Consider the following 12,989-nt stretch of genomic DNA (forward strand, 5'->3'; position numbering starts at 1 on the left):
CAATTAAATACAAGCAGTTCCTATAGTCAGTAGTAGCATACACCTTCTTAAGGGATACCTTTGATAATCAAAACATGTTGCTCATCTTATTTCAAGATTCTGTCTTTGTTTTTCACACTAAATTATTCTTTCACTATTGCTTTAAAACGACAGAAAAACCTTAAAACTTCACTATGAACACATTTACTATTTATGAATTGAAAATGTGTTTCTAAACAAATAGAACTGATTTTCTCTATGCCATCTGTTGCTTTCTGTTACATTGGCACATGGACAAAGCAAGCTGCAGATAGATACAGAGAAAGGGTAAAACCCAGGAGATTTATGAATGCTGAAGCCCTTCAGTAAAGCAAAAGCAGACAAACTGCCACTTCACAGTAACAACTGCAGATCCAATGAAGAATGGATACATAATGCTTAACAGCAAGTAAAAAAGTAATCATTAAATAACTCAAGGATGCTTCAGTACAAAATGTGATTCGCTCACTTATGTTAATAACCTCTGACTCAAAGTACAGTACTTACCAGCATACTACCAAATATAATGTTCTAAACATGAATAACATACTAAATCTCAGTGTAAAGAATTTTGCTCTCTAAATACATGCTGTGAAACATAAAGAGACTTCAAGTTTCTAGGAGAAAGAGCTCCAAGCTTGTTAGATTACCAGCATGAGAGTTAACTGGGCAATTTTATACCAAATGGCCTCTATGCAATAATATTCTAGAAAAAAATAAGTTATCATTGCATATAATACAATTTAACAACAGAGGAATCCACATATTTGTAAATTAACTGTCATCCCATAAGCACTGTACAGAATCTCACATAGGTTCAGCAGTGTTACAAGAAATAAGAGATTATAATCTTTTATACAGATAATTGACTCCTAATTTATATCTTTAAAATGCTGAGAACTCTTTTTCATTGCAGAAACATAACACTTCTACATAAAAATAATTATCACATGCCTAGCTCTGAAAGAACAGATAGTAACAAGGACATGAATCAAGATAGTGAGAAACTGTCAAAAGTTGCTAGCAGTACAAGTCTCCAATTATAACACATACCTCACATAAGAGTAAGTCAATAATATGGAAGACCATGTAGAGAGGGAATTTTGCAGTGAACAGGGTAAGGAACCATTGGGAAGCATACATGTGAGCTTCAAGGCTAATGTCCAGAAAGTGGTTATACAGATCAGGAATGTATTCCTAGTAATAAAATAAAATAAAAAAAAAACAACCACATAAATACTGAAAGTTAATTTCTACTATTTTGGAACTGTAGCTGAAATCCCAAAGTAACATAAGTAAGTAGGGTAGTGTGACAATCAGTGCAGCAAGGCTTCTGTATCCACCCATGCCTGATAAGACAGCTGTCTGACAAGCTAAAGGACCTTCTAAGGATGACGAAGGCTTGTCCCAGTGTGGGTGCTCAGAAGGACACTCTATCACAAGCACGACGAGTTCAATCTCCGAGCTCCCACCTTAGCAGGAAACCCAGCCAGTGGACGTGCTGACACTGCAAAGCCACTCTGTGGTGTGCCTGCAGTGAGCTCAGAAGTCACTGCTGTGCCAGGCCACACGAGAGCGACTCAACTGGTCAGACATGTCTGCCTTCAAACTTACTGCACGCTGCCAGCAGCATCAGACTGGTCTCGAGTCAACATTCTCTATTCTTAAAAAACCCCCAATATGGATACTCCTCACTCTTCATCCTTACTAAGAGCTCACAAACACTATTCACATATAATATAAATAGCTAGTTTTGAATTGCGGGCTCTGCTCCATTCACTTCATGTAAGTTTGAACACCTACCTGCATGAGGCGCTCCAGCTGATAGAACTTGCAGTGCAAATCTTCAAAGTTTTGTTTGAAAAGTTCCCTGAGTCCATAATCAAACATGATTTTAACCAGAACACTGAAAGCTTGCTCCTCGGGCATCTGTGAGAGAAGAAAGTGTATTTATCACAGAGCATTTAAATCTTTCACATCGGTTCCATTTGCCCTTACCTCCCTCTTACAGAAAGGCTAAATTGTCACTACTTTTTATTCTGGCCCTACCCAGTTTAAAAGTAAACAAAAATACTAACACACAAAATGAGGTCTAGTGTGGCAAACAGCATTTCATTCTTGTTCTGTGGAATAAACCACCCCTCAATCACTCGACTAAAAATACATCTTTCAGACATCAAGACCAAAGCAGTTTCTTGGTTCCAAATCGTGTCAGCATCAGAATCTTACAGATTTTTAACAGCCTAACCCTTTGTCACCTATGTAACTAAGACAGAAGCAGTATTACTAGAGGATGTTAAACAGGGATCTTTCCCTTATTCCCAACAATATATTTACCTTTTTAAATGACATTATTACATTTGATGTTTACTTATTAGCTGGCAGGAATAAGAGAGACCAGTAACTGCTAACAAAAGTTCCACATATCACAACTCAGCACTAGTTTGGGAGAGTTCAATATCCCTTTCCTGCCAAAAACTGAAGAAACACTCATCAAAGCTCGTCAGTGTTTAGACGTTTTTCCCTGACATCAAAATTCAGTTTTCATATTTCCATAGTAAAGTCTGACTTCGGGTCAATCACTTGTTCCTGTAAAGGGACAGAACATCCACCTCAAGTATTCTATTATTAATCTGCAGATGGAGTTTGTTAAAACTGAAAACTTTGCTAAGACATTCCAAACTGGTAGCAAAGGACTCGCAGAAACTTAATTTCCTTTTCTGCAACATTTCTTTTTAATATTTATTTTCCCTAGCAGCCACACTCCAAAGGCTGACTTCAAAGAGAATCAAATAAAAAGAAACTTATTTGAAATGTAGCCTTTTTAAATGGATACATTATTCCCAGAAGCAACAGCTATTGCTAAAGAAAAAACTCTAGAATAACACATGGTTCATTCTTGAAAGTGAGTCTCTCTAATGCAATGGATATTAAAAAAAAATGGACATTATGACAACGAAAAAGCTAAAAGAAAGCATGTATGTTTCAGTAAGTGTTCAGTTCTCCTATCAGAAAGTATCACCCTTCTTGATCTGATTCAGTGTAGTAATAAAGAATTAACTGCTCACCAAGTAAATATTTCAGATTACAGTTACAAAGAACTAAAAGGTTGTTATCATTAATAATTTGGCTTTTGTTTCAAAAGAATGGAGTTTACAATCTCTTCTATATCCTTCACTGACTTTACAACATTATGGAAAATCCTCCACTGAAGACCAGACTTCCTCTTCCACTGAAAACTGCAGAGGAGTCTTCATACTTAGTTCTCTATGGTAGCAATGATCACTAAAAAGCAGCGGGGGAAAAGAAATCTCAAAACGCTACTGGGCTTAGGAACTCTGTTCAGTTTCAACTACCCATGCTTGCAATAGAAACACTGATAAAAAGCAGACATTACTTTAAAAAAGAACAGTCTATAAATAAATTGTACAGATTTCTAATCCTCTCATATTTCCCAAGCATGAGTGAATCTAAAACTTTTGCTTCTGATAGACAGTAACCATAAAACTCTCTAGCTTCTGAACATGCAAGCAATTAAAGGATATTACTCTGATGAGATCACTTCTACCAACAACAATTAATTTTAAAAAAGCATAATGCAGTATCTTTTAAAAAAATTAAAATATTATTGTATGCTTCACTAACCTCTTAAACCAAGAAGCACAAAGGCCTACAATACAATAGCCCATATAGGCAGCATGTTGTTTAAAGCACGAGACCTAATAAACTGCCGTCCCATCAATGCCATAAATACACTTCTGTGTATACAAGACATATGGCAATTACCATCCCTATTTCTGACTGATTCCAATAGAAACGTCTTCCAAAAAGCTTAAATCTGACCTTGAAACCCTTTAACAGAAACATTTACACTGTTGTCTTATACACAAATTCCATGCCTACTAGTGATCATGAGTACAAGCCTGCAGAGTTTCAAATGGAAGGGGTCCTGAAACAGAAACACAGTGAAACGAACGCTGACTGTAGACAGGAGTCATTACAAATACCACAGTAAGTTTTAAACAATGTACTCTTCTCTAAAATCACATTATTATTGACCAACATATAAGTGGATATGTAGCTTGCAACCCTACTAGTTCACCAGTTACAGACGTTTGTTCTAGGCATGTGGAGCAATATTTATTCTTAAGCTTAAAACAAACGGGGAAAGAAACCCTACCACTTACATGTAGAAGCAGCACAGCAGCAAGAAACGACTGGCCTTGACAGTAGCCAATCTCTTCATCATAGACAGAGTAGGCCTAAAAAAAGAATCAAGACTTTACAGCATATCTATCTTGAGCTACGAACACAAAGAAAACAAACCACTGCATTGAACATAGCTCCACAAAATCTTCACAGGGTACATCAGTTGCCATTCTAACAAAGGGATAACCTGTATGAAAATCAAGCTGTGACATATAGCGGCAGTGGCTGGTTACAGTGATGCATGAAGACCACTGCAGCCTATTAAGCCACTTATTGGAGTGCTTTTATGTCTAAACAGGTGCTACAGGGACATTAGGAAGAGGGAGAAACACTAGGAACACAAAAGAAAGAGTGCAGGAAGCTTACAACATTCCAGCTGAGATAACTGAATACAACAACAAGCTGTCCATTTTTGCTAATTTCTTCCTTATAATAAGCCACTTCAGTGCATGCCTATAGCTTTATAACATTTATGGGAGATACATAGTTATCTCCAGTTTTAAAGACAACTATATAAGGCAACAGCAGCTTATGGCATACATTACACATAAAGGACACAGCCAACGTCAGAACATTTCTTTTTCAAGAGGCAAAATCAGCATGATTTCCTGCACGTGTCCCTAACTTTGCCAGCACAACTTACACAATATTGACAACTAGGGAGCAGGCTGCAGCCAAACGTGAGCTGCTCTTTACCAGTATGGAATTAGCCCTCATCTCCATCATAGCATATAATTTGTCCAGCTTGATCCAGGCTGACGTGTCTGGAATCACATGAAGTCTCTGTACCAAACACCTCAGTGTTCAGGAATCCAGAAGGGCTTATTACTTTAGGTCTCCTATCTGAATGGCACTATAACCAGCTAAACATCTACAATGAAGAACCAGACTGAGACTAGTGCCGGAGTCTGTCTCCATGATACAGTTAACAGTAATACATACACATTCTTCTCAGGTAACAGTTACATCTGTTAATGATGTTAAATACAAGTTACCAAAACCAGTCAAGAACAATTTAAAGAATACCTTGCATATTTTGTACAGGGAGTCCTGGCCATCTCCCCCAGTATCTTTAAAATAATCATGAGCAGGGAACGTTCGATTGATGTCTCGGGTGATAGCACTGTCTTGTGGAGACTCCTATTAGAGGAAAAAAAAAAAAGTAAATTAAAACACATATCAAAAGAATATAAATCACAATATACTAGGACTGAGAGTTAGGAGATTGGCATTGTGTTCTGTGCACTGTTCTAAATTTAACAAAACACAGAACAGGCTGCCTGCAGGCTGGCAGGTCCAGATCACAATCTTGATAAATTTGGTTACCTAAGCACATCTGGGAACGGTCAGTGAGTGGCAGAAAAAGCACGCACACAAAATTGTTCCAGGACATTGCAATGCAGATAGCAGCCTTCCCTTGGAGACTTCTGATGTGAATACTGCCCGGTCACATTTCTTCTATCTCACAACTGCAGAAAGTAACAGTCAATTGTAAGCAGCTGCATGCTGCTGTCCAAAATTCTGTCCCTTAGGTTCAGCTAGAGAAACTACTCTTCATCCCCTCCACAGAATCAGACAACGGAAAAGTAGAAAACTGAGTATGAGTCCAAGAAAGACAGTATCATACAGTAAAACATTATATAATGCAGGGACAGTTGCCTGTATGAGCTGGGCATTTCAGCATGAGGAAGATGGAACTTTGTTCTCTACATTGCTCTGATGCAATCAGTTTCAGATGCCTTAGACATTTGGAAAGCTCGACAATAACAAATAGCATACAATTAAGAAAACCAGTAAATGTGAACAATGGACCAAAGAGACCAATTGGAAGAAACACCACGAAAGTCTGCATCAAGGGCGAGTCCTATACAAAAGGCAGTGAAAACTCCTGGTAGAGATGAAAGGAATTTGACAAAGCATAACAATTAAATACAGTAAACAATAAAAGGGAATCTTAGGACCTTTTCCTCCTGACTTTTGAGTGATTTAAACAACAAAGGATCTCTGCAAAATCAGTTGGCAATACTGGCCTCAAATAGCCCACCTTATTAGGAATTGTCAGTATTGCTCAGGATGGCTTAGAAGGAATCCTAGTCCTACTTCGGAGAAATATCCAGAAAAAAAGTTTCCAGAATATAGAAGGAAGAGGTTTGTGTCAGGCACATCATGAGAAACCATAAGCATTTATGAACAATGTCCAGCTTAACCTGATTTGCCCTCAACCACAGATTCACATTCCAAATGGGAAAATAAGCAGGTGCCATTCCCACACTGAGGTCTTCTCAGTTCTCTGTCAATATTAGACATGTGACTGAGTGAGATGTTCTGATCCATCTCGTTCAGTTCAGTTTGAAACTATTTCTAGTGTAGTCATTTAAGCCAGAGCTTGTCGCACTGCAAGGAAAAGTATCCTCTGGAAACAGAAAAAACTGCTCCCCCTCATTAGCAAATGAAATTTGCTTATTTAGGAAGCCAGTGGAAACAGCTCATATACATCATACCTCCTCCTTTAATTCAGAAAACAACAGTAAGAAATATGTATTTTAAAACCACACACCAAACTGTGACACAAATGCAAAAATTTCTAACCGGGCACACAGAAAACAGCTGTCAAAAGATTTGATGCAGTTCCCAAAACCTTTACTTTACAAGGAACATTTATGCAAATTGGAAGATTACGCAGCTTCTTCCATGTTGATGGAAATGGGTTGCTGAAAGAGGCTGTAAAGTCTCCATCATCACAGGTGTTCAAGACTCAACAGGGCTGTGAGCAACCTAATCTGGTAAGACCTGCTTTGAGCAGAGGGTTGGACTAGATGACCTCCAGAAGTCCCTTCCAACCTAAGTTATTCTATGATTAGCATACAACAGAAATCACTCATTCAAGCTATCTTTAAATTACTTAATTTACCCAGCATGTGACAGGCAATTTTAGTGTGTCTTTTGAATCTGAAATTGTGCTCACCATATTGAATTAAAAAATCTGAATTGACCTCTACAATTTCAGAACTATTTCTACAATTTTATGCCACATTTTGTAATTTCTGATTAATCAGATCTCAGATTTTGTACGAATGTGTTTCACCATAATGTCTTGTACCTTTTGAGGCAGTCGTGACCCAGCTGTTATCTAGCTGATTATTATAACCATTGCTATTACCTAAATAAAACAGAAAAAAAGCCCTCTGTTTGTCTGTAGGTATTTCTTTTTGCCTGTGATTGGTCCCTCTTTCCACTACCTAAAAGATTACTTTCCTGGGCAGGTAATGAGACCAAGAGCTCCTTGGTAGTGGGAATCATCTGAAAAGATGCCACAACAATCATTAAGCAACGATTGCTAGCGAAAGGGTCAAAGATTCCCTTGTTAGGTGGCTTCCCTGGCAATGACTGAACACAAAGCCAGTCTTCACATGTGAGATTACCATGTAACAGTGTCCAGGTTAACATACAAGGTGCTCTGCAGAAGCAAAACAGAAAAGATTTTTTTATTTTAAAAAAAGTTTTACTATATCCAAATAACCCATGTTTCTGTTCAACAAAGGGAAAAAATGTTAGAAGTAAAATAGATAGTAAAAAAGTACATTATATAATCAGTGTGAAGATCATTAAATATATCTTTTAGTTGATCTTTTTCTTCACAAAACGATTTTGCAAACAAGAACAAAATTACCACAGTGTGCTTGTTTTCTCTTCTGACTTTAATCCAAGGTTAATGCTCCTCTCTGTGGCTTAATACAGACATTTCATTAGGAAAGCATTACACTGCTGTTAGAATCAAGTTACTGGATTGTTTTGGAAATTATATCAAAAGTACTGTTCAGCATTTCAATTTGATAATAATTAACATGCTAAAGTGGTCCGCCTCATTATAAGGAAATTGGAAACAAACAAAATCCAATGCTAAATAAATTTCATATAAATAAAAGCCTTTTAAGTCAACAAAGACAAGTACGATAAAGGCTGGCTGCTAGCTTCAGCTAGTTTTGCAAGTAGAGAGAGACAATGTTCAGAAACAATTCTGAAAGCTTTAAAGGATGCGAATACAGTCTTGGTGATAACATTCTTAAAAGTTTGCAAGACTGAATTAAAGTACTCTGCTTTGCAGGAGCACAGGTACTGTTCACTGCTAATAGCAATTTGTGGTACCAAACAAGCACGTTTCCTGAGTGTTACCTGTGTTCTGCTGCAATGGCAAAATAATCTTAAATCCACTTGCCTTTATTCCACTTATTTAATAGCTAAGACCAAAGCATCTCGTTGGAAACTCTTAGGATAGACTTCTCAAACAAATCAGTCATTGTGGCTAAAAAGAACTAATTAGTGGTCTCTCTCTGGCTTTGCGTGACTTGTTCAGCACTTGACTCCTATGTTTCAGTACAATTCTTCCAAGTAATCTGTAACGCTAGTTCCTGCAGCTGAAACATAGCTTGGGGAGAGAAAAATTAACGGAAATGATAAGGTTTAAAAAATGTTTTTCAATCCCTGGCTTTGAAATCTCCCCATTAGTACAAACTGCTGCAATCCAAGCATTGTGTAACCTTTTCTTTACTCCTATTTTTATACCTTGCTGTGAGAATTGGCTCAATGGGCAATTTCTCATGCTTTCAGGGGACTGGGAACTGAAGGAAACCCTTCTGAACCCACACCCTTCACAAACTGGGATTGAAAAATAGAAAGCTAAGAATGACAGGAAGAAAAAGAAAGTAATAAAGAAAACAGAATGGAAAACAGCCATGAGAACTGAGGCAAGTGTAGTGAAGATTAAAATTCTCACAACAGTTCACTGCTCTGAAGGAAAGCAGGAAAATGTAGATGCTCAGACTAAGAACATACCCTTCCTCCCCCTTTTTTATGCACTTTAAAATATATGGGGAGTTATACTGAAACCTTCCTCTACAGTTGACTTAAAAAGAAACTACATGAGTAATTATGGAAACCAGGACACAGTCCAGCAGATAAAAGCTCATCTATTATACCAGCCTGTATATAAAATCATATTGGTTCCCACCTCCTAAACTGTACACACTTAAAAGACATTTTCCTTGTATTTTTGTGATCTTCCAGGGACCTTCACAGGATCTGCAAACCATATCATGCAGTTACAACCTCCATCAACATCTTCAGACTGAGACTGTGTTACTTTAGAAGCTCTTTCTGTAGCTTAAGCCACAATTAAAAAGACATGGAAGAGCTGGAATTCCTAGTACCTCTTCATGGGGCTGATGTACTTGCACTTTTCAGCAGCTCAGGTTTATTCCTCGTAATCCCCTACATAAACCCAAGAGGATGAAGAAGCAGCAGCAAAGAATTGCTGAAGGGACCAAATCTGTGATAAAAAAACCTGAAATAGTAAGTCTCCAGAGAAGCAGAGGAAGTTGCCTGCTGGAAATGGCTTGCCACACAAAGATCAACTCCTGCCGCACCAGGCTACTGGAGAAATCTGATGGGGGCATAAAACATAAAGCCTTTACCTAGACACAGGTTGACTTCAAAAACAATATAAAAATGGAAAAATTGTGAGGTCCAAACTTCAGATTCCTCCCTGCCCCCACCCCAGAATTATTCAAAATATGGAAGTTTGCTCACTGGGGTGAGTTATCCGACACGCCCACCACAAAAAAAAACCCAACTCTGCTTGATTCTCACTCTTGCCACAATGGCACTGATTTTCACATTGCAATTATTTCTTAGGAAGGTCCCACTGACTTTGCAAGGATTTTGTCACACGGTCAGAGATTACTGTGAGAAGGGTCTAGAGACTCAATCAGTCAGTGGAATTTTACCTGCTTTGCCCAGGGTCAGATCAGCACAGGGCATGTTGTTGCAATGCATCTCTGTGCAAGGCATAGACAAGCCATTCAAGAGAGCACCAAGCCAGCTGACAGCTTTCAGCAGTTGCAACAAGCAGAAAAAGCCAAAACTCTCTGTAACTTTCATGGGCAGTAACAAGGGTAATATTACACAATGGGGATAAGTTATTTTCAGCAGATCTGTACATTTTAAGTACATCCAAAAATATTAAAAGGTCTTTCAATAGCTATTTTCAATGTTAGTAGGATACCGTGTCAGCAGGTCTATTTTGCAGGTTGATGGCATTCCCAAGATTACTTTTAATAAGCAATATTTACACTGACTTTTACACAGAGGGCATTTCCTGCATTTGTCTTCGACCAAACCACTGTGAGAAGGTTTTGGTAAGAAGAATTACACCTGTTACTGAGACCTTAAGGAAGTATCACAAAACCCACTTTCAAAGCAATGTACTTGTTAACTTCTCACAAGAAATGCTGCCTGCAGAATGTAAGCGTTACCTGGAGTTTGCACTTACCAAGAACATTAACAAATAAATAGTATTTGTGGAAAAAACCTAAATAATTTAGACGAATTCAGAATGGTTAGACAGCTGCAATTTGATACAATAGTGCATTGATACAGCATACTTTCAGTCCAAATATGGCAATATAGTGCAATTCTAAAAATAAAAGTGAATCCCTTGTGATATCTAGCCCTTTCGCTGTGTTCGTTTCCTTTTAGGGCTCAAGTTTCCCACAGGAAAATTATAGAGACGAGTTTGCCTACAGTGCCCTACATCATGTATGGATAAAGCATAAACACAAAACGCATGCTGGAAGGTTTTCCTGCTCTTGGCAATTACGTACAAGCCAGACTATTTAGAGCAATCAAGATAAGAGGAAAAAAAATCCACCCACTCCCAAAGAACACACCTTTATCAGCACAGTTACATAAAACTCATCTGAGACAAGACGTGAAAACATGTGACGTATCATTTATTTCTTAAATGTATTTATGATCCATTCAGACCTTTCAAATAAAGTGTACAAGTGCATTTCAGAATAAAAAACTACACTCTTCACACAGCTCCGTAGAACACTACATTTCATCAAGAAACTTGAAGCAAAAACTTCCTATTAAACCACCCATGCATCCTTTGGCTACAATAATATCACTGATCAACAAGTACTGCTATTCAATTCTGAGTTTCCCTTTAAAGAGAAGGAGCATCCTAAAATATGCTACCCCTTCCAGAGACCTCTCTTTAAAGAGAGAATATTAAATAAATTAGCTAGGCTTTTAGGCAAAACAGTAAGGCTACTTAGTACTGTTGATGCATGATCCATATATTTGGAGAACAGGCAATCCTAGGCTATGTGAAATGCGTCAACAGCCCTTGAAATTTTAGTAGTATCAAGATTACATCAATCCAGAACAAACGGCAGACAAAATGTAACCAGTGGAACAATCACTGAAAAATGTGCAGTTTCTCTTAGGATGGGAAGTGCTGATAACAGATTCAGAAAAGTGTTTATAAAATTCGCTAAGAACCACACTGACATTCTTAAAATTACATATTGTACAAAGCCCTAAACTGTATGACTGTACAATTACTACCGTGTTAAATTGCTTGTTTTAAAATACATACATACACATATATATAAAATACATATATATATGTATTCCAAAACAATCAATTTAACACAGCAGTAATTGTACAGTCACACAGTACACACACATATAAGTATGTACATCTACAGCAAAAAGGAAACAAGCCAAGAGATGTATAACACAGCTGGGGTACAGATCATCTCAAAGGGAATAATACATTTCTTTGAGTTTTAATAGCTCATAGCAAAATTACCTCTTGGAAATAATTATGCAAAGATTTAGAATCAGATATTTACATGCTTCCAATTTATCTAGTTCCATTTAATATTTAAAAATACGTAAGTATTATTTTAATTCAGTAACATTTGTCATTTTTGGCTCAACTGTAGTTTTTTTATTAGTAGTATTAGTTGAAAAATCAGCTACAGAAATGTCTATTAAAACGATGGGGTAGAAGTACCCCTCTCCCCTGTATTTTAACAACAATTCTGAGTTGGCACAAAATAAGTCATTCTGGAGCCACAACAATAACTCCTCCTCAGCTGCCTTGCATATCAAAACACCCATCTTTACCATCTCCCCCTTCCCCCACAGAGTACAAAACAGAGCAAACCCAGGCATAGATGAGGAACATCGAGGAGCCCAGAGTGACACCCTGATACTCCCCATTCTGTCAGAATTAAACACAGCATTAGAGAGTCTTAAGGGTTGGATTGCCTCTAATTCACCTGTTTGCTTTTCTAATCTGCTTTGGTGGATTTTTTTCCATAGTTCTTCATAGCAGGGGTTTCACACTCACACCTCTTTCTCATCTTTTAATATGAAACAATTTCCAGCATTAAAAGGCGCACAAAGTCCTTACAAACACACACATACACATTCTTACCTGTGATTTTGTCTATTCTTGGCCTTTTCACTGACACTCAGGAAAAAACTACCAGTTGTAACACTACTCCTGTAAGGAGCTGGACTGTCTCCCGAACAAAACTCCTCGTAACGACCCTCTGACAAATGTCACATCTCCACAGAACACACTGAAATAATGCCACCAGTGGCTTCTGCTGTCCCAGTTACTGTGAAGGCGCAAGGAGACAGGTGGGACACAAGGAAAAGCAAGCATCCGTTAAAGTAAGATTGCTCTGCTGTATTTCGTTCAGCAAAGCAACCTAAAAGCACATGCACGCATAGCTTCCCATGCTTGCAGTTTAATTGTAAACAGCATGTGAAAAAAAAACAATTAAAAAAGGTAATAATACAACTTCGAAATCCCTGAAGAAAAGACATACCCACGAGTATTAAGAACAGTAAAAAAGCTCATCATTAGCAATTGCAAACTCGTTTCCATCCTGTTGCATTCA

At 37.7% G+C, this 12,989-nt stretch overlaps 1 protein-coding gene across 2 annotated transcripts in view; it reads right to left on the reverse strand.

Annotated features, from left to right (window-relative positions):
- RABGAP1 (RAB GTPase activating protein 1) overlaps nucleotides 1–12,989 on the reverse strand; it is a 75,681-nt gene that overhangs the window by 14,218 nt on the left and 48,474 nt on the right. For both annotated transcript variants that reach the window (XM_052814235.1, XM_052814237.1), the window contains exons 14-17: nucleotides 5,254–5,367; nucleotides 4,206–4,280; nucleotides 1,822–1,947; nucleotides 1,072–1,215 (exon numbers count right to left, since the gene is read on the reverse strand). In XM_052814235.1, coding sequence (XP_052670195.1) covers nucleotides 1,072–1,215; nucleotides 1,822–1,947; nucleotides 4,206–4,280; nucleotides 5,254–5,367 — 459 coding nt within the window. The remainder of the gene's footprint in view (nucleotides 1–1,071; nucleotides 1,216–1,821; nucleotides 1,948–4,205; nucleotides 4,281–5,253; nucleotides 5,368–12,989) is intronic.

The sequence above is a fragment of the Harpia harpyja genome, chromosome 19 (genome assembly GCF_026419915.1).
Source record: "Harpia harpyja isolate bHarHar1 chromosome 19, bHarHar1 primary haplotype, whole genome shotgun sequence".
In the NCBI taxonomy this organism is placed as follows: Eukaryota; Metazoa; Chordata; class Aves; order Accipitriformes; family Accipitridae; genus Harpia; species Harpia harpyja.